This window comes from Symsagittifera roscoffensis, chromosome 1 (genome assembly GCF_963678635.1).
Source record: "Symsagittifera roscoffensis chromosome 1, txSymRosc1.1, whole genome shotgun sequence".
NCBI lineage: Eukaryota > Metazoa > Xenacoelomorpha > Acoela > Convolutidae > Symsagittifera > Symsagittifera roscoffensis.
Window position 1 is genome coordinate 17771016 of NC_087062.1, and position 25997 is coordinate 17797012.

At 36.4% G+C, this 25997-nt stretch overlaps 3 protein-coding genes across 4 annotated transcripts in view; 1 reads left to right on the forward strand and 2 right to left on the reverse strand.

The window, feature by feature from the left end:
* Positions 1 to 25997, forward strand: part of LOC134839427 (calcium/calmodulin-dependent protein kinase type II delta chain-like) — a 472172-nt gene that overhangs the window by 125938 nt on the left and 320237 nt on the right. The gene's annotated exons all lie outside the window — the stretch shown is intronic.
* On the reverse strand, positions 6604 to 7953 carry LOC134855107 (protein FAM177B-like). Its single transcript, XM_063871503.1, has 2 exons — positions 7599 to 7953; positions 6604 to 7244 (listed from the first exon to the last, which is right to left on the reverse strand). The coding sequence occupies exons 1-2, from the start codon at positions 7926 to 7928 to the stop codon at positions 6951 to 6953; spliced, it is 624 nt and encodes a 207-aa protein (XP_063727573.1). The 5' UTR covers positions 7929 to 7953; the 3' UTR covers positions 6604 to 6950.
* LOC134839362 (uncharacterized) overlaps positions 11893 to 25997 on the reverse strand; it is a 50991-nt gene continuing 36886 nt past the window's right edge. Inside the window, exons 3-5 of one of the 2 annotated variants that reach the window (XM_063854888.1) lie at positions 19233 to 19746; positions 18725 to 18895; positions 11893 to 18612 (exon numbers count right to left, since the gene is read on the reverse strand). In XM_063854888.1, the coding sequence (XP_063710958.1) occupies positions 12395 to 18612; positions 18725 to 18895; positions 19233 to 19743 (6900 nt within the window). In that variant the 5' untranslated portion in view covers positions 19744 to 19746 and the 3' untranslated portion in view covers positions 11893 to 12394. The remainder of the gene's footprint in view (positions 18613 to 18724; positions 18896 to 19232; positions 19747 to 25997) is intronic. The other variant, XM_063854896.1, reaches the window with a different exon arrangement.

Here is a 25997-nt window from a genome sequence, read left to right on the forward strand (position 1 = left end):
CCCAATCATTAATGCAAACGAGTTTGAATCCACCAATTATGCACGAGGATTTAAAAGAGTTTTACAAATGCGAGGATAGAATGAGCGAAGTACTCGTCGATTCTGCGACGGTGAGGAGCGACGTAAATTCTCACACTAAACCGATTTTTCAAGAAAAGATTTAGAAAAGGAAGAATCCAAATAAAGCTAGTGATCGAAAAAATTAGTGGCATGAAAAATTAGTGGCACGAAAAAACTAGGTGGAACAGTCACCGGATGAAAAACCAGAGAGGTAAAAATTAATCCAAAATCAAAAAAAGTGAACGAAAGTCTTGCAAGTGAAAAGAAGAAATGGTGACCAAACACTAATTGGCATGACGTTAGAAATAGAAAAGTTGAGCCAGTTTGCTGTGCTGGGCTTCAAGCTTTCAAGGATAAATTATTGAAAAGGAGCAGCGGGGTTAGCTAACACCTGCTCAATATAGTCATTTAAAAGTGCCAAACACTGTCGTACTAATTGATCCCGCATGTAGATTTAGGAAAAAGTTTAGTTAAGTTCACGAAATTAACGAGGTGAGATCTAGTGGCTTTCGATACTAAAGTTGCCACAGGATGTTATCTGGAAACTTTCATTTGTGGCATGGCATTGAAGCAGCGGGCTTACAAAACGCTAATGGACGGGGAAACTAGAAAACTAGTCAGTCTAGCTTGGACAGACTTTATTGCAAAACTTTGAAACAGAGATTAGAACAAGATCGAAAATTTCAAGCCTTAAAAGCCGTGTCTTAGTGAGGATTGAATCACAACTTCGACACACTTCGTGCTAAGTGAGTGTGACCAAGGAAATACATTATTCAGATGAAAAGAAAAGATTCAAGGATGAAAAAGCAGTTCTGAAAGCGACATTGATAAACTTAATGGTAAATGCTGAAGCAACTGTAGCTTGTGCAAAACGGTGAGACGCGCTCCGTTTCTTGATATTTAAGTTGGAACCAATTTCAGCGTCAGCGATGATCATATGCGCAAAAATTTGAAGAGGTTGTGAGTCCAATCGACGTTGGTAATACCTGCATTCGTGGACATTTATCAGCGCGAGCCTATGAAAGGTAACATGAAAAAATCTGGAAAGTCAATGCCCTTGAGGAAAATAGATTCAGATACATCAAAGAGTTGAGACTTAAAAAAAATTTCATGAACACTGTTGACCGGTTAGTAAGAGGTCATACCAGCATGTGTCTCCGATTGTCGGGGTGGTATACAACCTATTGCTACAGGAAAATATACGTGATTGTTTCTTCGATTAAACTCTAGCAGTGCTGCTGAAGATCTGGGTGTCCAAAATATCAACTGTGAGAGACATAGTTTTCAGACAAGTTAAGCTAGGGCAAGTATTGGAAGAACGGGTGACCAAACTTTTTGTAACTAACTCTAACGATTGAGTGGAATTTGGATTGAGTTTCTCAGATGAACTTCTGAGAACTATCCTGACTGAAGTCTCGGGTTTGTTGAAATTATCCTGGTGCCCAAGTCCTAACCCGGATACGATATCTCACTCACGAACAACTGAAGATGTGGAAACAGAACGTGAGGCTGACTGCAAATTGCATGACTTGTACACCACGCATAATTTGATTGTTTATGGCTTCCTGGAGCACTCGAGAGAACACTTTCGAGCTGCCTGGAAGGAGACTAGAAGACAGGGCGGACATGTTAGTTGTCTGGCGAAAGCTTGTGGCTGAGAGAATAATAGGCGTGGAGACCTAGATTGTATAAAAATTTGACTAAGCAGCAATCACAACTGATGATTTTGTTTGAAAACATGACAACGAAAATCAAAACAGAAGCGGAACTTAAGTGGATTAAAAGACGACACTAGAACTTTACAGCCAGTTTCTCTCTTAAGAGCCACTTTTGAAGCTAGAGTAGAGGCTTGAGATGGTAACGAACATCAGTGTAGAAGTGTTACCACATATTTTACAGACTGAGAAAACATTTATTGAAAGATTTACAGTGAAACATATCATAGGCCAGAAGCAAAAAATAAGCTATTTGTTTCTATTGTAAAAGTTGAAGGTGAAATTTTTTTCTTGTACCCTATCTTTTTGGATTACAAAATCATGGAAGAAATGGAAACTATCAGTTATGCCCCAGAGGGAGCAAGACGAGCTACTCTGCGATGAATATTTGGGATTTTGTTAATTATGTTACGGCTGAAAGAGACTCAACTAAATTTAAAAATAGCAACACTAATAAGCGACTAAGGGACGAGGAACGCTACAACCGGAAGAGTTACCCAATCCTAAAGAACTCTTCCTTTCATGCTGCAAATAAGCCACTGCTTCTGAATAAAATTTTGAAAACATTCATAAAAAATTTATCAAAATAGATAAGGAAATGCAAGTAGACTTTAACCAATTTCAGAAAAAGGTCAATGACTACTCAGATTAACTCAAAATTGATTTTAAAAGATGAGATCAAATTGTTGTAACTCAGAGGCAAAGCGCAAAGCGGATAGATCCAATAAACATAACATGCAGAGTTATAAGCAGCTCGTTTTTGTCGTCCTTGGTCTTTCGTTTTCAATCTAAATCTTACTATTTAAGAGTTGAAAGTAATTTTTTTTCTTGTATCCTTTCTTTTTGGATTACAAAATCATATAAGAAAATGATGCCATCAGTCATGGCACAGACGGAGCAACACGAGCTACTCTGCTCTGGGCTAATTTGATATACAAAAAACACATTGCGCAACACGATAGTCAATGGGAAATTTTTTTAAAATTAAGTTGCAAAATTTACTTGAGAAAGTAACTTGAAAAGTTCACCAAATACCGCTTTACAAACTTCATAGATGTATAGGATAAAAATCATAGACAGCTTTAAAATGAATTGGAAATTATGCAACTAGCGGAAACAAATTCTGGGTCGAAGCCTGTCGGGCAGAACACAGAACTGTTGTGATAAAAAAATTCATAAAATTATTAAATTTTCACGACCCATCCATTACAAAACACAAAAGCGCAAGCAATGGTATTTGCCCTCTAAATTATGCAATATTATTTGAATAAACTGATCTAACATAGGCTGAAGCTATTTCAATATTTTAAACGAAATGAAAAAAAAACCTAAATCAGACTTGGCAAAACTACAAATTACTGAACTTTCAGTTTTAGTAAAAAACTGTTAAAATTGGAACAAAAATTATGCTTTAGAAAAACCATGCTTTAGAAAATCCAATAAAAACCGAACCAAACAAAAAAACAGACACTACAGAGACTAGTTCGGAAGCCACGATCCAAAAAATAATAATTTAAACCTGAAACGGGCTGTTCCTAATTCCTACCTAATCCTAAATAATGGTATATTTATTTGAAATTATTTGAATTTTTTCACTATCGTACTATATTGATCATTCTGTTTATTTTCCTCTGGATTGCGCAGTATAAATTTTTAGACCAATGACATATAAGGCTATGAACGGCTAGAATTAATACGCCAAATAACTTTACTAAAATTAACAAATTAACGCTTAAGAAAAACAATTCAAAACCTGAACAACATTGGAAAAGACTAAAAACTCTATAACTCCGATTGCAATACCTTCGGTTCGTGCAAGGGTAAAGATCTCAGAACAGATTCATGTAAAGTTGAAAAATAAACTACTTTTAACATTTTTGAAACAAACACTGGATTGCACTGGATTGACAATTGTAAAAATTCACAAACGACTTTTTATGCCAAGAACAGTTAGAATTATTACGGCAAAAAACTTAAGAAAAAATGCAATAAAACGCTCAAGAACAACAATTGGGAGCCTAGACAACATTGGAAAAGACTGAAAAATTCATTACTCTAATTTTTTTACAACGAACTGGCGAACTGCAGAAGGATAAATAGTGTAGAAAACTCGATAGAAGAGAATGAAGATAAATCGATGTTGAACAAACTTAACAAACTAACTACTTTATTCAACTGAAATCTAACACTTCGGAAAATTGTGGTTGATTTCATTATTGGATTGAAAATACCAGCACAAGTTATGCTATATTAACCATATGCGATACAAAAGACGACTGCCGCTAAATCGAAAAAAAATTGAAAATTTCGAATTATATTGTCGATAAGGCTAGGTTTGAAACTAAATTAGGCCACTAAGCCGATATAAAATAGGCCCGAGCCTATTAAGCCGAAAAAAGGACAAAAAACAGAACAACCATTCTTAATACTTGCAACAGAGAGGAGTTGGATTTGCAAAGAGGACGAGGAAAAGAGGAATTGAAAAGAGGATTTATGAAAGAGTCCAGAAGTGAGTCCTGTGTAGTGTTGTTTTCGGGAAAAAAAGTTTAGCACTAGTCTAGCGATCGCAAGAGTAATAAATTTTCAAAAATAGAAAACGAAATTGGGTTGAACTAGGAGAAAAATTATAAGATTTCGGCATAAAATAACAATCTTTGTTAAAGAATTAATCGTTGCGCGGTTTAGCAATATCTACGATTTTTTTGCTATAAAACTTTTAAGCATTTAAGGTTGCTATTTTCATACATAGAAAGAGATCATCACATATGCGATAATGAGAAACTACAGGGTGTTTCAAATAAACTGTAATGTTATAAAAGCTTCTCATTTCATAACTGTTGATCAGTTCGACTTCAAATTCGGTGATATTATGTAGAACAGGCGGAGATTTGATAAAACTCAAAAACTGCGTTGATGAATTGAACTCGATAGTGAATACCCGCGATTTTCCAACTATTTCACGCTTCCACGCAACAAAAAATTTTTTAAACTATTGCTCATACGTAAATGAAAACAACGAAATGGTTTTCACAGTAAACGAAGAAAAACGGATCATTTGCTTGTTTGCAATTTATGAAACCCCAACTGAAGTTCGGAGAAGATATATCAATGAATATTACATTGCCCCACGCGTTGCATCAACACTTCAAGGAGATGGAGTTTAGTTAACCCCAGAGAATACGCGGAGTGCAAGTACCAGGGCAAAAAGAAAGTGATGTGCTGGATGGGTTTCCTTCAAGGAGCTGTTCTTGGCCCGTTTTGGTTCGTAGACGAACAGCAACGACCAATAACACTGAACCAGTTTTCGTATCTGAACATGCTGGAACACGACCTCTGGCCAGTCCTTCGAGAACGACGAAACTTGAGGCGCATATGGTTTATGCAAGACGGAGCCACATGTCACTGCACGGGACGCGTACTCAGTTGGCTTGGGACAAAGTTCAACGACAGAATTATAGGTAGACGAACCCCTATACCCTGGCCACCTCAGAGTCCGGACCTGAATCCCCTGGATTTTTGGCTGTGGGGTCATCTGGGGAAAATTGTTCATGGTGCGAATCCACGAAGTATTGACGAACTCATGCAAACTGTAGAAGATGCCCGAAATACAATAACGCCCGATAATATCGAAGAGTCATTGAGAAATTTGACGAAAAGATTACAAAGCTGTGTTGCTCAAAACGGCGGACACTTTCAGCATCTTTTATAAAACAATTTTATCAGATATTCAAATCTCCGCCACTTATCTATCTTGTGCAGAAAAAATTTTGTATTTATTTCTTCTCAAAAAAAAGTTATAGCGTTTTATAAAATTACAGTTTATTTGAAACACCCTGTAGTTGAGTATTCAGTGATGAACTCTATGTCTGAAACTCTATGTAATCACTGTGATGAACTCTATGTAATCACTGTTTTTACATGGGAGAAGAATCAGTTTGATACAGAAGAGTCGCAGCTGCACTTGGCAAACAATAGAGAAAACAGCAAAAATTGCTCTTGGCGTCGCAAAAGTGAAAGAAACTGTAAAACTGATTAAAACTCCATTATGTGCCAGAATCGAACACCGACCTCATACTTCAAAGTCTCATGACATAGCAGCATCTGCGCAATGAGTTCGTGATAAGTCTCAAACACTAGCAACCAATAAACTAGATACAAAAACATAAAGCGGATGCAACAGAAAACAAGCAGATATAATGCATACGCAGCAAAAGTTAATCAAATATACAGCTCTTGCTACAAAAATGTCACCAAATAAATGCGCACATTTATTGCGCCTTCGGTTGGAAAAAAAATTTAACTTCCTAATATTACACTAACCTCCGCTTGTGGGACCGTAGGTTCTACTTGACCGCCAAATTTGATTATTTGGAATCCTCTGAAGTGACAATTCACAAAGTTTGATTGCGTTTTGGGACTTTTTCTCTTTTAGTACCAAATAGTTAACTCGTTGAAGGTAGTCAAATACTTAACTCATATAAAACACGATTTGTATGTAATTTATCATCGCTGCAGGAATCAATTCAAGGTTACAACATTTAAGTCCAGAACAATTTAAAGTTTTATACAGTGAGTCCCACTTAAGAAATGAACTTGCAAAGTACGCTTCAAATTAAATCCTGCAGCAAAAAGTTGAAAAATGAACCTGAACAAAAAATGAGCCTGAATAAAAAGTATTTTCCTATTTTCTCAAATTAAAAAACACAACCTGATAAGGTCAAATTTCATAGCTTTCAAAAAAATCAAACAAAAAGCAATATAAACTCATCGTCTCTTTCCATATATCGAGCATGGCATGACCTTGATGTTTCTAAAACACAAGGCACTAAAAATTTAATTCCGAAACAAATTAAGAGTATATAACATTGAAACAATGAACATAGTATTTCTTGCCAAATAGTATGTCAACACATTTACAAATTTTGCCAATCCATTAAGCTAAAAATATGTGCATAAGCATAATAGCTTCTTCCTTTATCTTCTTATAACGAATGACAACAATTTATTTGATGGCCGTAATTTGTCGAAAACTTGAACAGGAAAAACTGCACTTTTCCATATCTTGTAGATATCATTATAAGTATACCAACCCTTATAACCAAGCCAGTCAGCTATTCCGAATCAGATAGTAACGTGTTAGGAAGAAGCTTTTAATTATTCAAAGTCTGACACAAATCATTGATCATTTTGCACTTCGTTCGAGTCTATTTTTCTCACATTAGTCAATGTGATCTCCGGCTCCATTTCCAGAGACTTTTCAATCTCCTTTCTTTGCTGGATGGTCCTGAGATGATCGTCCAGAATATATGTGTACTTGGAGTCCATGATTCCAAAGAAGTTCGCCAATTTCTCCCCCAGGAACTCACACGCGATGATCACGTGAACAAACAGGAAGACGGAGTAGAATGCAAACCACTTAGGCCATCTCTCTTCTGAAGGAACCATTCCTTCAGTCCATCTACTCACTGTCTGAAATGAACCCAGCATTTTATATTCACCAATCGAGAACAGTAAATTTTATCGCGCCTTCAAATAATTGGAAAATAATGGAGTAATAAGCTTCCTTCTGATCAGAATTTTTTCTTTCATTAAGGTGCTGGCATAAAAGCATTTATAATTTGTATAGCGAAGAGTATCGGACGACAAAACTAAAATACCCTTTACCCATCGGACAAAACTTACAATTCCTCTTACAGCATTTTCAGATAACCGCATATAAACGCTTCTATATTCTGTACAGTTGAATGTCTTTTTGAAAAACATCTCAATTTCCTGCGCGATTTCCCCATTGTTTTTCTCGCAATCTACGTACACGCTACCTACCTTTGAGAGTGGTTCGTCAAACTCATCAAATAACTTTCCAACTTCATCCTCTGTAATCACTCCATCTCTGCAGTAGATTAGTCTCGGCTCCCTCTTTCTTACAGGACCTGTGCTCTCACCACAATCATTACACACTGCAGACGATGAGGTTGCACTTGATTCGTTTGATGCTGCAGCAGCTTGCGAATCGTTCTGATTTGAAGTCGAAGAAGAAAATTTTGAAGTGTCTGTTTGAGGTTGTTGTGTGGAGATTTTGGGGTTCGAGTCGGTTCGGGATTGTTCTTTCAGTTCGATCTCATCTGTGTATACGACATAGCCGGGGTTATCCATTCTAATTATCAATTTGCGTCTCTGAAACTATGCAAGTTGAATGTTATACCGAAAGTTACGTTCACATCACTTAAAGCACATCAAATAATCGAAAGCGAAGTTAAAAATAGATGCGATGCCGATCTTCGGATCATTTGCAATAGAGAGAAATAATTGGACGTTAGCATTTACTGTCTCAGCCTATATGTTCCAAACCATTCCAGGTATTGTAAAATATAAACACAGACTTGTAATTTCAATAGCCAGTACTTTCTATGAGCTATTTCAATTAGATTAATATGACCTTGATTGACACCAAAAACATAGACTGATTAATAGCTGGTTATTGATCAAAATGAACGCTTTCAAAATCACACAAGCTTTGCTTGTGTACAAAATGAACACTAATAATTGCATGATTAGCCGACCACTGATGTTGGAAAAAAAAGAGTTCATATTATCACACAAGCTACGCTTGTGTAAACATGGCCAATAGACAGTAGGAAAAGTGCCAATGAACTCAAAAGCAACGACTGATTACTTTTCTCGCACTTTCTAAGAAAATAATAAGGTCATAAAACTCGTATTACTTCAGAAATTTTGTGATGATTGACACCTTTTTTTAACAAAATTAACCCAATTTCAGAAAAACGTAATTTATTAGGTTTTAAAAAATTTAAAAGTTGTACAGTACCGAAACGGAGCTTCGCATTACTTGCGATACAACATAAGCATAATTATCTGATATCAAATGAGACGAAAATAACAAATTTGAACAAATAAATTGAAATTATAGAAAAAAAAACAGATCTAACAAATTTTCATGTTTCTCTTGAATTGTCTTTTAAAAATCTCATTTTTTGGAAAAACGGTTTGCTTTTAGATGAGAACGAAACAAAACTTGCGAAGCATAAAGCTTGAGCAGACACCAGCTCAGCCGAGCCAATTTTTTTTTCTCTATCATCTCTTTCTCTCTCCGTCTCAAAACTAAAAAAACTCAGAACACGCTCCTATAGAAACTTTTTGCTCATCAGATGACCCTATGCGAAGCCAATAAACAAAACCAGACCAGAGTTCTACAACCAATATAAAAAACAAATTTGGAATGTAAAGGTAACTCAGAACGCAGCCATGCACTTAAGATAACTCTTGATTGACAAAAGAACAGAGTTGAGGAAATGGATCATTTATTTTATTCAAAATGAACTTAAAATGACTCAAAAGTCAAACCACGTAAAAATAATTTGACGGGTAACTTCCCAAATGGCATAATTCCCAAATGGCATAAAAATAGAAACTTTTCCCAAATGGCATAAATTTCAAGTTTTTATTGTAATTTAAACGTTTTCTATCAATTTCTATTTTTATCATTTTGTCAGGAACGAAAGCATGTAAACAAGATTTGGAACTAATTGCTTCCAAACAATTTTAAGCAACAGATTTGTCGAAAAAAAATTGACTACAAGTAGCTTATTAATAATCGCAAGCTTATGCTTCTTGCTTTTGATAAAAAGTTCTACAAGTTTTTCACGATAAAATGTCAATCAACATTTGAATTGACAATTTGACTATTTTCTCACATTGTTCACGAAAAAATTGTTCTCGATTTTTCCAAAGCAACTGTTGCATGAAATTTATGCCATTTAGGAAATTCTTCATTTTTATGCCATTTGGGAATTATGCCATTTGAGACGTAATCGTTTTAATGATTACGTCTCAAATGGCATAATTCCCAAATGACATAAAAATGAAGAATTTCCTAAATGGCATAAATTTCATGCAACAGTTGCTTTGGAAAAATCGAGAACAATTTTTCCGTGAACAATGTGAGAAAATTAGTCAAATTGTCAATTCAAATGTTGATTGACATTTTATCGTGAAAAACTTGTAGAACTTTTTATCAAAAGCAAGAAGCATAAGCTTGCGATTATTAATAAGCTACTTGTGGTCAATTTTTTTCGACAAATCTGTTGCTTAAAATTGTTTGGAAGCAATTAGTTCCAAATCTTGTTTACATGCTTTCGTTCCTGACAAAATGATAAAAATAGAAATTGATAGAAAACGTTTAAATTACAATAAAAACTTGAAATTTATGCCATTTGGGAAAAGTTTCTATTTGTATGCCATTTGGGAATTATGCCATTTGGGAAGTTACCCATTAAAACTGTACCAACGCAAAGAACGTCAGCTATTTAGGCATAATCGTACAACATCTGTCTTCAAACATTGAGTAAAACTAAAAATTAGAAATTGAATATTGCAAAAAAAAAATTGCACATTTTCTTTTTGCCGCAGAATAATTTTTACCCAAGAGCTCTAGATGAAGCTTACAACACTAGATTTTCTGAGGTACATTAGATTTTTCACTAAGTAAATGTTAAACTTTCTCTTCAAAGACATTCTCGCTCTCTCGCTTTACTCGCTCAAAATTAGGTTAAAATTTCAAACCTATTTTCTCGGCTTTGTTCGAATGATTGTAAGTATTTCATTTTCAATGGAGTCACGCCTGCAAGTGCTGCTTTGATATGATATATCACTCGAGCCAATTGATTATTTGTTGTACCTGATTTTTCGTTAAAAAAACTAATACACACATTTGTGGTATTAATACACACATATTTGCTGAGACCTCTAAAATTTTTATCCATTTTCGAATTAAAAAGTCAATTTTTTGCACCATTTTTCTTATAATTATTATATAGCAAAAAATGCACTCCTTTAAGCGAATCAATTCCATTGCACAAACCAAAAATCAATTAGCGAAAAAATTAAAATGTGTAATTTTTGTCAGTGGCGAGAGAAACTATCAGACGCTTAGACATTTAAGATAACAGTCAAAATTGACTACATTTGTCTTCGAAAGATGAAAAATCAAACAAATGAAAAACATTCAAACTGTTTTTCAACAATTTTGATGATTTTTGCAGAAAAAAAATTGACTTTTAAAACATTTTTTGTCAAGGAAGCGCTAAATGCAGCTATCAAAACCAGTTTGCTTGAAAAACTTGGTTAAAAAAACAGAAGACCAAGTTCCTCCCCCTTTCACTGGTCGAAACAAAAACTGAAAACAGAGGACAAGCACAGCTTCGCACCACATGCGATTCAGTACAAACATAGCATGAGAAACTAGCTGGCAGAAAATGAGACAGCAGCCACTAACTCGAAAAATGACGAAAAAATTAATCTACCAAAATTTCCTTGTTTTGTCTAGACTAAATTTCACACACGCATTTTCAACTTTTTTCGCTCATCAAACCTTGCAATATAAATCCACTAAGCCATATATAAAGTAAGCTGAAAATTTTGAAGCCGAAAAAAAACTTAAACCGAAACTATACCAAATCAGACCTGGTAAATTTACGATCAACATAAAAAAAAAACAACTTAGCATAGTGCGAGTATTGAAAATGCAGCCATGTTTAAATGTCTGATGGTTGACGGGAAAAAATGATTCGGTGTTTCTGTCATACAGGTTTGGCAAAAATGAAAGTCTATGATCCGATTTGAAATGGTTGCTAATTCGAAATCGTATGCAGATTTGAAATTGTATGCTTAAAAACTTCGAGCAGATAAAAAAACGTATAATTCAGTGTTCAAATAAAAAAATGCAAACTCACTAATAACCTAAACCATTACGACTTTGGGAATGGCATTTGGAATGTTAGCAGAAAGCTAAATCTTCGAAAAAAAATCCATGCTACGGGAACTAAGCCGACAAAAATAAACAGACAGTCGGGTCCGAAAAAGCTGTAAAAAACTTCAAGTGATACATTTTCTAGACGCATTTAACTTCATCTGGTTATCATCTGCTAAACGAATCTGATTAATTGACGAGAAAAACATGTCATAGTATATTAAATTAACATAACCAACAGACGGTAGCAAAAGTGTTAATGAACTCAGTGAATAATAGAACGAACAAGATAAAAATTATTATTCAAAACGAACCATACTCAAGCAAGCTTTTAATGTTTGTCATTTGATTCATTAACACTTTATTTTTTCTTTCAAAAGATAGTAATAATTGAACTTTTGGCCAAATCTAATCCTGTCAGATTAATCTAGTTATTTTGACTTCAATATTTTGACTTGTATTTCAATTGAAAACTGGATGAGACCGGCTAAACATGGCTGGATAGTTTTTGAAATAACATTGAGTACAATTTAAAAGAATTTAATCGATGGGATTGTTATATAAATTATTGTAGTGAGACATTTTTTTTTGCTTTGTTTTAATTATTGATTTCTCTTGCTTGGGTCATCTGATTACTGTAATTTGCATAAGACACCTTGAAAAACATAATTTTTCCTTTCGAGTGCTGAACTTTGACCCTACAATTGGGTTCAAAATAAATTGCTCAAACATTTGCGATTTTGTATCATTTTGTTCATTGCTTGGCCAATTATTTGAGTTTGCTTTAAATGAGACAGACCGCTTCTTAGTTTCATTGTTTAGACCTTGCGTTTTATAGTTTTGACTTTGCGTTCTACGAGAACTCTACTGTAAACGAATCATCTTCGCCCATGGTATCTATTTCTAGTTCATCGTTCACTGACTCGTCAAATGCATTGCTCGCGCCACTATTTTCTTCGACGGCAGTTTTAATTTTTGCACCCGGGTTTTCTTCTCCCTCGATTCCTGCATCAGTCGCTGCATTTTCGTCAGCTGAATATCCGAACCCCTCCTCGGGTTCAACTAACGCATTGTTTTGCGCATCGCCATTCTGACTCGCGAACTCACAATCATTTTCATTTCCATCATTGCTAGTAGAATAGTTCTCGGCGTCTTTTGTTTCCAATTCTTCTTCATTTTCATCATCAATTAGCACTACATTTTGCAGTTCTTGAAACGATTTCTCACATTCTGGTTCTTGCGATGCTCCTGATTCCTTAAAGCTATCATTTATTTGACCGGCCGCTTGGGATTCTTCATCCATGTCATTTGGGAGAATCACGCCTCCATCGTCTTGGTTCAGATTCGCTTTGTCGACTTTCATAATTTTCGGCTTCGAGGAGTCCTCGTCACTTAACAATTCGTCGGTGTATTTTAACATATTCGCCATCATATCATCCCACTTCGGTTTGTCAGAAGAATTATCACTCGGCTCTTGCCGGGCAGCAGGACTTGATCCCGAACTTCCGTCGCCTAGCCTTCTTTTCGCCGGAGTTCGTTCAAAATCGCTTATCTTTCGTTTAGGCGAATCTGGTTTAGTGCAAGTTCCTTTTTGATAATGCTCCAACAAGGCCTCTTTGTCTTTGAACAGATATTTGCACATTCTGGGGCAGAGATAATGTTGCCCACAAACTTGGTGCTTTTCCATTACATGTTTCTGCAATTCATACGCGTTCGATTTGAACCTATCACATAGAGCACAAGAATGCTCGATATCAGTTTCTATTTTGTGAGCTTCCTTCAAATGAGCGAAAAACTCCACCAGGTTTACAAATTGCTTCGAAGAGTTCGAGACACTTTCTGGGCATTGATTGCATTTGTAAATGGTCATACAGCCGAACTTTCTAGCGCATGTCCCACATTCGTAGAGCTTGAAACTCTGGGCCTCTTTGAGTCCATATTTCGCCACCAGATCCTGAGTTCTCTCTGCCTTTTCATCTTTAGAAGTTTTAGCCGGGCTTTTAGTTTTTTTTGAGCTTGGTTCGCATTTCACTTCGTGGCGTCTCAGATCATTTTCGTTGCTGAACAACTTATTGCACGATGGTTTTGTGCACCGATAATGCACAGTGCAAAAATTATGCTTGGTCTTTCTATGCGCTACAAGACTGATAGCCGAGACTTCTTTATCATCACAAATATCACATTTGAACCTCGCCTGCGTTTCTTTATTCATCGAATGATCCCGCAGCATATGCGCAAGAAGTTCAAACTTAAACGCAAACGCTAATTTTTTGCCTGCCGTGCTACAGTGATCGCAATTGAATGACCCAATTCCACAGTCAGTGGACTCGGCCTTTAAGCTGCACGAAAGACAAGTCAGCATCTTTTCAGGGTCACCCGTCTTTCGCTTCTTCCACATTGACAGTGACTCCGTATTTTTGGACCACACTTCCAGTTTCTCTTCTTCTTTCTCCTCGTCAACTCCAGTCGAGACATACAAAATTTCACACTTTTTCTCATTATGGTGTTGCTCTAGCAAGTCCAATGTCGGAAACATCAGTGTGCATTTTTCCGAAGGGCATACTATATGCGTTCGACAACATCCGTGCTCCAACTTTTTGTGTTCACACAGCGGAACGCTAGCATTATGAGCAAACGGGTTTTTCACATTCGCATCTCGACAGAACTCGCACACCATTTTCGCCTTAATCGGTGGCAAAGGTTTGTTGTGCGCCAGCTCTAAATGCGCGACCAGTTCATACTTCTGGTGAAAAATCAGCCCACAATTTCTCTGCTTACATTTCATGTCTCCCTTGAACTTACCTGGCGGAGGCATAATCGATCTGTAGTTACAGCTTCTGCAAACATAAAGCTTAGTTTTACCCGATGTTGCTATTTTATATTTCTCAGGCAACTTAGGAAGCTCCGGTTCTTTTGGAGGCGATGCCGGTCTGATGGGTTCCCGAATTATCTTAGGCTCCAAAGCACTTCTCCTGTTTACCGACGATCCGATGGTCCTTTCCCTGTCTATTGGCAACGCTTTTTCTCTTTGCCTTCTTGCAAAATTCTCCATATCTTCAATCAGAGGTCTAGAATTGTCAATATTGACAACAATCACCGGTTCTTGATCGGATTTCTTCGCCATGCCAATTGCTTCAAGGAACTTGTCTTCAGGACGAGACACTTTGCTCGTTGGTGGGTCGATGCGCTTTAACGACCCTAGCTTGGAGAGGGCCTTTTCAGACTTGGAGACTGGAACCAGAGCACTGCGATCCGCGTTTTTCTTGTGATGTCGACAGAATTTGTGCACCTTTTCATAGTGATCCAGAACCTTGGAGGGATGTCCTTCAAATACGTTTTTAGGTACGCAAAATATACAGTCGAACTTCCCGCGCACAATGGAATTATGTTCGCTTCCCATATGAGCACACAGCTCAATTTCTGAGATGCAAGTCTTTGCACAGACTGAACACTTCAAATCTTCCTTTTTTTCAGCTCTGAATCCGCATTCATTGCATTTCAGCTCTTCGGAATCATCGATGTCGATTACCTTTGGCTTCTCGGAGACGATCGGACTTCGGATCACACGCTGTTCAGGCGCTTGGAAAGAATCAATCCTATCCGCTAGACGTCGTTTTGGAGGAGTTTCCAGAGATTTAAGAGCCGAGTCCATCGCAAATAGACATTGGTGTTCCTTGTTTAGACTCTCAGCTGGGAAAACCACAGAACACTTGACATTATTCGGACAGAACTTATGTGAGGGACACTTTCTGTGAACCGCATGGTTGTGCTTCGAGAGTGCGAAAGGCGTACTTGAACTGAAGTTACACTCGAGGCAGTCAAAATTTCCTTTGATTTTGTGATCATGAATGTTTTCAATATGAACTAAATACTCAAGTAACGACATGAACTGCTGCTTGGATCTGGTGCACATGACACATTGAAAAATGACACCGTCCGAAAATATCTGAGAGCATACGTGACAAATTTTTGTGTCCTCGACCACACCTCGGATTTCATGCTCCATGCAGTTATCTTGTTGCAAATGATGCTCAATTTCGCTTCTATTTGGTGCCATCCACACACAATCCTTCTGGTTACAGACCAAATGCTGGTCACAGATCCTATGTTGAGATTCCCGATGATGTAACCAGGCCTTAGCATTAGATCCGAATTGTGCTTTACACACGAAGCACACGAATGTATACTCCGCTTTGTACGAATGTGTCAGAGTCAGATGTGCGTAGTATTCGTCTTTGAAGAAGAAAGGCTTAGGATCCTCGCAGTTATCACACACAAAAATCTGTGTAACCTCAGCCGTGAATCGACATTTCAAACACATCTTCCATCCAGGATTTTTCCACGGATCTCCATCAGTTACGTCAGGTTGAGGAGGTTCCTTCATGAAGTTGCATAACATCCTGATATGCTTAGAGCCAGCAACGGACTTAGGATCAAACATTACTAAACAAGGCAAGTTTGGGCACCGCTGATGCGCAGTGCAGATTCCGTGGACTTTCCTTCTATGTTCTAGATATTTGATCGGATCATCTAAAAACTTCAGAGGCTGATCTCTTTTACTGGAGCAAATCGTACATACAAAGTCTCCTTTGATGAACAATTTGTGAAATTCCGAAAGATGACCTCGAAGTTCATCGCTGTCGGCACATTTGAATGCATTAGCAGGCGGACAATGTTCACAAATTCTAATGGTATCGTCGCTACATGTGTATGCACAATCTATACACTTCAGTGTAACTTCTATCTCCATTGCTTGGTCGTCAGCTCTGGATCCTTTTTTCTGCATCTTCTCTTGTAGCTTCTGCAAACTCACAAAATTTTCCGTGGTCACAGCCTCGTCGCGCCTACCTCCAACAGAGTTTAGATTCGGAATTTCTTTATTCGGATGCATAATGCGACAATGATGCACCAGTACCGCGTCTCCTCCTTCGATTAATGTTTTACAACCAAAGGGGCATTCGGTATGTTCCCGACAATAATGCTCCACTTGATGATTCATCAATTGCAAATAAGTTTGGAATTTCCCACCACATGTGACTACCGGACACTCTTTGTAACCAGAGTTGTCTGCGTGCTTGTGCACCGCAACTTGATGTTCTTTCAACGCCGCCATACTAAGGAACGGAACGTTGTTGCAACGTTTGCAAACAGGCAAAGACGGGTGGTAAGCTAGCTCACATCGTCTGCAATGTATATAGCCCATATTGACCAATTGGGTCTTACTTCTCGAAGCAAATGCTTTTTCGCTGAGCGCCGGGGGAGGCATAGTCATGAAGAGATCTTGCCGATTGGCAGCCAGATTCAAAATAGACTGGCGCATCTGGTTGAGAATCCTAGGCGCCAGTGTGATAGTTTGGGGGTTCTGACTCGCAGCAGAAGAGACTGCGTTTCCTAGTATACTTTCTTCTGAATTTAAAGTTTCAGTCGGTGCTATGAACTTCTCCCCAGGATGGTAAAGAGAGAAGTGTTTCTTTTTAGTCTGGTTGACTACCGGGGCTTCGCATATGTGACACATGAATTCGTGTTTTGCATTAGTATGTACATCCAGTGAGTTCTTGTTTTGGAACAGCATCATACATCCGTACGTACATTGCAAATGCTCATAGCTGCAAACATGCGCTTCTTTTGTCACGTGATGATGGAGGAAGCTTATGTCAGAAAAAACTTTCGCGCACATTTCGCATTCGAACGATCGAGGCATTATCATTTTGTGAGCATCTTTCATATGCTTGAACAAAAACACACGATACGGAAACGTCTGGTTACACTTCCCACATTTGAAACCCCCTGGAGGCTGCTGAAGCTTGCACATTTTACACTGCGGCCACTTCGCTTTACTTTGCGGTTCCTGGTAGTGAAAATGTTCTCCCGAAGAGCTATTATCAATTCTACCCATCAACTCTTTAGCTCTCTGCATTTCTCTCAGCGTCTCCTGGGCTTTTGCGACATCGACGTCCATGATGTTATTGTAGTCACTACTGCGTCCCTTGCCACTAGGAAGTGGACTTCGCGATCTAGCTGGGGCTACTGGTGGCGAAGACCTACCACGGGGCATATCACCTCTGTCGCGACTTCGACCATCAAGTCTTCTGGAAGAAGACCCTCTTGAGCTGTGCTTTTCGCTTCTTCTTGGTTCATCTGGGCTCATTTCGACCCTTCGCTTCTCATTGTGAAACATCTGCATATGAATATCCATAGATCCTTGTACCATATCTTTACACTTCGAGCACTGATGGGTCGACTTGATGTGATCAGTATAAGAAAACTCACTCATATTTAAAATGAGTTTCTCGCAACCAAACGGACACTCGAGATGCTTACGTGAACAGATATGCTTCTCGTAAATATGATCCCTTAGCTGCATTGGACTATGGGGGAAGCTCTGAGTACATATATCACATACGTACAGAGCTTTGTTTGAGATCCCATGAGACTGATACTCATGAGCTTGCAAATCTGCTATGTGCTTGAACGAATATTGACACATCTGGCATGTAAACAGAGACGAGCTGTAACTAAGAGTGCAGTAATTGCAGAAGAACTTGCGGTTCACAGGCGTTTTTTCATCATCAGGAGCTGTTACTGAAATACACAGCGCCTGAGCAGTAGTGATCGAGATCCAGTTTTGATCCTTGATTAATCTCTTCAGGTACTGCTCAAAATACGTCTGGAACTCGTAAGTTGGAACCAATAAAAGGTTCAGGTACTCTTTGAGAAGCTTCACAAGTTCGTAGATTCTTTTTTCCGAAGTAAGGTTTTCCATTTCACTGATGTTGTCGTAAATGGCATTCAGAAGTCCAATCACAACGTCGTCGGGAGCTCTTGTTAATCGGTCCCAACCAACTAACTTGCTGTACTTCTCGATGTCAATAATATTGACATTAGCTGGCGCCTTCTTTTGAGGACTCGGAACAACAGCAGAACTACTAAGCGCCTGGGATTGGGACGGTTCCTGCATACCTCCGCCGTATCTAATCATTTCTGGTTCACCACCTTGAAATGAAGATGGCATCTCCAAAGAAACTGAAGTCGCATGCATCCCGAAGTTAGCAGCTGGTACATTCGATGGTCCTAAATAAACATCATTGAAGTATTGAAAACAAAAATAGCGAGATACATGTATGTAAAAGCATGCATAAGAGTTTCCATATGAAAATCAGCATTATAACTATATTCAGCTAACCACGCATTTGATAACTGGAAGGTCCCGGAGCTTGAATATTCATCATCCTGGGAGCTCCAGAGTAACCAGCACTCGGACCAGCCGGGACCATACCCATTCTAGGAGGTTGCATCATTTCGTAACCCGTGCTTCGAGGCCCACTCATTGAAGCCTTTCCCATCCCATACATATCTAAACAAGGACAACCATTGCTCTCCAAATAGCAAGCATAAAATTTGGATGTCATATCACTCGTGGTGTCTCACTTCGCGTGAAACAAAAACACATTGAAGTTCCTCCACGCTCCGTTGTCTGGACAATGAAACACAATACGTTAAATTAGCTCTCGTTCTTCAAAACTGTCGGATTGCAGTTAGTGGTGCATGATGGATAAGTAACCACCTTTTCCATTTGTTATTTTGTTTTGCTAAATTTTTAACGAAAACGAATTATAATTAACGAAATATATTTCCAATCTTTTCTTAAATCTTCAAGTTCTGTTGTCAGCAGTGAAGCCAAGAGATCTTACTTGGTGCACCATAAGACGGCTGCACATAAGGAGGAGCCGCCGTCGCATCAGGAGTCTGTCTCATCATCGCCATGGGATTTGCCGAGTAGGTTCCCTCCTGAGCATATCTTCCCATTTGATGAGCCGGGTTTTGCATTCTCTGCTGCTGTCCTTGCATTCCGTGACCCGACAGATTCAGCGCACGTTGAGGCTGTTGCTGCTGTGGGCGCTTTGGTTGCAGTTGCTGGCGTGCTTGTTGCTGTGGACGTTGCGGCTGGTGTTGCATTGGCATTGGAACAATTTGTCTCATTTGACTCCCGAGCCCCATTTGGGATTTGGGGATCCCTGCTCTTCCAGGATTGTACATGGCTGCACCCGGCATTGGCGGCAGATGCTGGGCGTTGTAAGAAGGTCCCGAGTTGGGCTTAGAGGCCCGTTTCCCCAGTGGAATTTGGTTTGCTGCGGTGGGTCCAGCTGGACGGTTTCGCTTCGCCGAACCATACTGAATGTCTCCATACCCCTTTTGGGCCATGAACTGAAAACGGTTGCAATGCTGAAAATCGATGCTTTATACCGTTGTTGTTTTTACCGCTTCGACCAAAGTGAAAGTCATAATGCAATCAATTACACTAAATACAAGAAGCTTCATAAAAAATGCCAATTGTTTTGCAAGCAGCACAAAACGTTTTAACCTCGTTACCAAGGTCAAAAGCATAAAAAACGAGATACATTTTTCAAATTATATTTTTTAAGGGTTAGGTAGGGCAGCCTTTTTATGGTTGTTGAATATGTGAGCCTAGAAGATTTGGGCTCAGCAAATTAAACAATACCAAAAACTTCATTACTTGGCTTATTCAGTTTACTTTGCATTTCAGCTGTAAAACACTACAATGCTCAGACTCCTTTGAAAAGCCAGATAGAGAAATGCTTTTTCCAATTTACAAACTTTGATAGGATAAAAAAAGTAAATTTGCAAATTTTGATCGGATTGCACAAAACAGACTCAAGTCAAACAAAACTTAACCATTTACAAAGTCTAGCTGTCGTACCTATTTTTACTTGGGATGCTTTGATTCTTCCCAAACCGTAGTTGATACTACATTATCCAAAATTTATTTTTTTAAATTTTCCTATTTTAATTTACCTATTTCAACATGGGAAAAATCTCAGAATGTTTCGATTCTGCCTCAAACCGTAGCTGATACTACATTATCCGAAATTTATTTTTTTAATTTGCAAATTCTAATCGGATACCAAAAAAAACAGACTTTAGTGATAGACTACTTAAACATTTAAAAAGCCTAGCTGTCGTAACCAAATTTACATGGAAAACATACTTCTGTAGATTAAGATTCTTCCCAAACCATAGAGATACTTAATCTAAAAAATTTTTGGTATTTTTTTTTTCAATTGCATAATATTACAAAAAAAAACAGACTAAATTGATTAAATACTTAACCATTTACAAACTCCAGCTGTCGTTACCAAATTGAATGGAAAAAAAATACTTCTGTAAGTTTAGATTCTTCTCAAACCGGGGATGATGAACAAGATCCAAAAATTATTTATTTTGGTATATTTTTCATACTGCCAAATCATTTTCGCGAGTTGAATACTCAATTTATTTCATCGCCCTTGAAATTTACAATCTTCCGAACCCTGAATTCAACATTAAACTTAGATAGTCAATTTTTACGCCATAAAAATTTACCATTTCCAAGATTTAGTAGTAAGTACCATTTTGAGTAGTTTTAAGAAGTCAATTACTAAAAATTTGTTCGGATGCGAAGAAATCTGTTTTTGCTAAGTTGAATAAAAGAAGGTCGCATCAGTCAGAACTTAAATTAGAAACTGTCAGAGGAAACAGTTGATTTTATCGTTTGCATAACCATGAAAATGTTCTTGTTGAAGTCCTACAGTAAATTAGATTTAAGATGAAAGTATCCGTTATATTATCAGTACTATAACGGATACTTCAGTACTATAAAAATTCACCAACTTTGAGAGGATAAAAAAAAACAAATTTGCAAATTTTGATCGAATTGCAAAAAAACAGGATCAAATAAAAATAATACTTAACCATTTACAAAGTCTAGCTGTCGTACCTATTTTAACATGGGAAAAATCTCAGAATGTTTCGATTCTTCCCCAAACCGTAGTTGATACTACATTATCCAAAATTTATTTTTTTAATTTGCCAATTTTAATTTACCTATTTCAACATGGGAAAAATCTCATGAATGTTTCGATTCTTCTCCAAACCGTAGCTGATACTACATTCCGAAATTTATTTTTTTAATTTGCAAATTCTGATCCGATACGAAAAAACAGACTTTAGTGATTGATTACTTAAACATTTAAAAAGTCTAGCTGTCCTACCCAATTTTACATGGAAAACATATTTCTGTAGGTTAAGATTCTTCACAAAGCGTACAAACACCTAATCCTAAAATTTTTTGGTATTTTTTTAAATTGCAAAACTTGATCATATTACAAAAAAAAAACAGAATGAATTGATTAAATATTTATCCATTTACAAACTCCGGCTCTCGTTACCAAATTTACATAAGAAAATATTTCTGAAGGTTTACATTTTTCTCAAACCGGGGTTGATCAACAAGATCCAAAACTATTTATTTGGGTATGTTTTTCAAACTACTAAATCATTTTCGCTTTGAAATACTCAAACTAACTCATCGCATTTGAAATTTACTATCTTCCAAACCCTGAATTAGTCATTAACCTAGATAGTCAATTACTGAAATTTTGTTCAAATGCGAATGAAATCTGTTTTTGAATAAAAGATGGTCGCAGCAGAGAGAACTTAAATCAGAAATTGTCAGAGGAAAAAGTTCTTCTATCAATGCATAGCCTGGTTGAAGTCCTACCGCAAATTAGATTTAAGATGAAAGTATCCGTTATTTTATCAGTACAATAACGGATACTTCAGTACTAAGAAAACTTACCAACTTTGATAGGATAAATAAAAACAAACTTGCAAATTTTGATCGAATTGTAAAAAACAGGCTCAAGTCAAATAATACTTCACCATTTACAAAGTCTAGCTGTCGTACCTATTTCCACATGGGAAACATCTCAGAATGTTTCGATTCTTCCCCAAACCGTAGTTCAAACACATTATCCAAAACTTATTTTTCTAATTTGCAAATTCTGATCCGATACGAAAAAACAGACTTTAGTGATTGATTACTTAAACATTTAAAAAGTCTAGCTGTCGTACACAATTTTACATGGAAAACATATTTCTGTAGATTAAGATTCTTCACAAACCGTACAAACACTTAATCCTAAAATTTTTTGGTATTTTTTTAAACTGCAATTTTTGATCATATTACAAAAAAAAACAGAATAAAATGATTAAACACTTATCCATTTACAAACTCCGGCTCTCGTTACCACATTTACAAAGAAAAAAAATTTCTGAAGGTTTAGATTTATCTCAATCAACAATCGGGGTTGATCAACAAGATCCAAAAACTAATTATTTGGGTATGTTTTTCATACTACCAAATCATTTTTGCTTTATGTTCGACTCCTCTCACTCTCCTGCTACAAACAACAAGAAAAAAACATCAGAAATATTTACAAAGCCAATCATTTCATTTGTGAAACTTTCGTTGAAGAAAACTTCGAAAACCCGAGTCATCTTTATTAACAACTTATTTGTTCAGTGTTGGTAAATACTGAGATTTGTTCGAATGCTGATTAAATCGGTTGTGCTATGTCTAATAAAAAAAAGTAAGATCCCATGAGTCAAAGAAAGATTGAAACTCCTCAAAGGAAACGCCTGATAGTATCATTTGCAAATCAATATCATTACTTGCAAAAACCGCTTCAACAAAAAATTGAAATAAGCACTAATCTGATAATAAAATCACAAGCAATTGAACTCATTACCTAAATTTCATGATTGAATAATTGATTAAAGGTATTCTGTGTCAAAACTTCAACAAGAAAGAGTCGAACCAACTTTGATCCCAATAAGCAATCCATACACGTTGGTTGTATCTTGAAATTCCGTTAACCTAGAAAACTTGGAGCTCAAAAAAATGAAAACCATTTGCATTTTGTAACTTAAGCATCAAACCTTATCTTATATTTAATTGAATCAAAAGACTCATATTATTACATCATTAAATTTTTTGATAACATAAAACAAAAAGATTTAGTTGACTATGAGTCAAATTATGATGAAAACAAGAAAGCAAAAAAATGAGTACTTATAAAAAACTATTAGAAGAACGGTGGGCGTTCAATGCTGCACTTCGCCGGGACAACTAGTTTCTTTTTTAACAATTGCTGACTAGATATCAAATGTCTCCGCTTCTCCGCTTTTAAAACTCAACATACTCAGTGGAATGCGGTTAAAGATCCAGAAACGCTTACAATTGAACTTCTATTCAATTGCTGTTCAATTTAACTTTCATGCATTGAATCAGAACACTTTCAAAATTCAATAAAACAGAAGCCCTGTTTACTGAGTTTTTGTTCGAATGTGAATGAAATCTGTTTTGGCTAAGTTTAATTATGAAAAGTATGAACCCATAGGTCAGAATTAAGGTTTGATGTTTTCGAAGGGAACAGCTGATATTATCATTTGTAAATCAATATCATCATTTGCAAAAAAAGCAGTCATAAATTTGTTAAAAAGACTTTGATCGCATTTTTCTGTTAAAAAAGGAGGAATTGCATTTTAAAACATTTTAAAAAAAAATTGAAGCGTTTCATAACAGAGTTTATATCATAACAGTGTTTCATAATAGATTTCGTCGAAAAAGCTCAAGCTTCTAAATTTGTCAAAAAACTTTTGTTTTTACTTACAAAGGATATTTTCACTATACTTTTGCGTTCTGAAATTAGTGAAAAACGAATTCCGACAAATGAATTCGTGAAAAACGAAAGAGCAGTTTTAGAATGATATTACAGTTTATATTGGCATTTGAGGAAACGGTTGATATTACAACTTGAGTATCACTGAAAAGGTTCTTCTCTTGATTCATAGCATGGTTTTTGTTAACAGTGAGTTATAGTTGGATTGGATTGACTGTCAAAATTCTTGTTAACCAAAAAACAAGATAGAGATTCAGTTACCAATGAGTCAAATTAAGATGAAAAGAAGGAAGCAAAAATACGAGTAATTACAAAAAAAAATAATTGAAGAACGATGAGCATTCAACGCTGCAGTTCGCCATGATAACTCTTTTTAGTGATTGCCAATATGATATCAAATGTTTTCACATTTCGGCTTTCAAAAATCATCTACTCAGTGGTTTGCGGTTAAAGATCCAGTAAAGCTTTCGATTGAACTTTCATTCAATTGCTTCAATTGAATTTCATGCTTTCATTCAGATTAATTTCAAAACTCAATAAAACAGAAGCCGTGTTACTCTTCTTGATCAAACGAAAATGAAAACTCAATTAATTGCCATGATAACAAAACAAAAGCCTCACAGGAAAAAAAGATATTGAAAAAACGCAGATAATTGAAGATTGAAAATCTCTCACTTGAAGATTTAAAGTTTCTAATTTTATTTTCGACTCCTCTCTTTCCTGCTATAAACAACAACAAAAAAAAGAAAAAGAAACATCAGAAATATTTACAAAGTCACTCATTTCAGTGGTCAAAGTTTCGTTGAACAAAACTTCGAAAACCCGAGTCATCTTTGTTAACAACTTAATTGTTCAGTGTTGGTAAATACTGAGTTTCTGTTCGAATGCGGATTAAATCTGTTTTGCTATGTTTAATAAAAAAAGTATGATCGCATGAGTCAAAGAAAGATTGAAACTTTTCCAAGGAAACGCCTGATAATATCATTTGCAAATTAATATCATTACTTGCAAAAAACGGTTCATAAAAAATTGAAATAAGCACTAATCTGATGATAAAATCACAAGCAATTGAACTCCTTGTCTAAATTTCATGATTGAATAATTAATTAAAGGTATTCTGTGTCAAAACTTCAACAAGAAAGAGTCGAACCAATTTTGAACTCAATAAGCAATCCATACACGTTGGTTGTATCTTGAAATTCCGTTAACCTGGAAAACTTGGAGCTCAAAAAAGTGAAAACCATTTGCATTTTGTAACTTGAGCATCAAACCTTCTCTAATATTTAAACTGAATCAAAAGACTCACATTATTACATCATTAAATTTTTTGATAACATAAAACAAAATGATTTAGTTGACAATGAGTCAAATTATGATGAAAACAAGAAAGCAAAAATATGAGTGCTTACAAAAAACTATTAGAAGAACGGTGGGCGTTCAATGCTGCACTTCGCCGGGACAACTAGTTTCTTTTTTAACAATTGCTGACTAGATATCAAATGTCTCCGCTTTTAAAACTCAACATACTCAGTGGTCTGCGGTTAAGGATCCAGAAACGGTTACAATTGAACTTCCATTCAATTGTTGTTCAATTGAACTTTCATGCATTCAATCAGAACACTTTCAAAATTCAATAAAACAGAAACCCTGTTTACTTCATTTGCAAAAAAAAAAACAGTTCATAAGTCTGTTAAAAACTTTTATCGCATTTTTCTGTTATAAAAGGAGGAATTGCATTTTAAACACTTTTAAAAATATTGAAGCGTTTCATAACAGAGTTTATATCAAAACAGTGTTTCATAATAGATTTCGTCGAAAAAGCTCAAGCTTCTAAATTTGTCAAAAAACTTTTGTTTTTACTTACAAAGGATATTTTCACTATACTTTTGCGTTCTGAAATTAGTGAAAAACGAATTCCGACGTCAAAAAGAGCAG

Bases quoted from the DNA above. Each gene is read 5' to 3' on its own strand.
- LOC134855107 (XM_063871503.1), bottom strand. From the start codon at position 7,928: ATGGATAACCCCGGCTATGTCGTATACACAGATGAGATCGAACTGAAA. The intron at 7,245-7,598 runs GTAGGTAGCGTG...GGTTCATTTCAG, and splicing joins TTGACGAACCACTCTCAAAG to ACAGTGAGTAGATGGACTGA.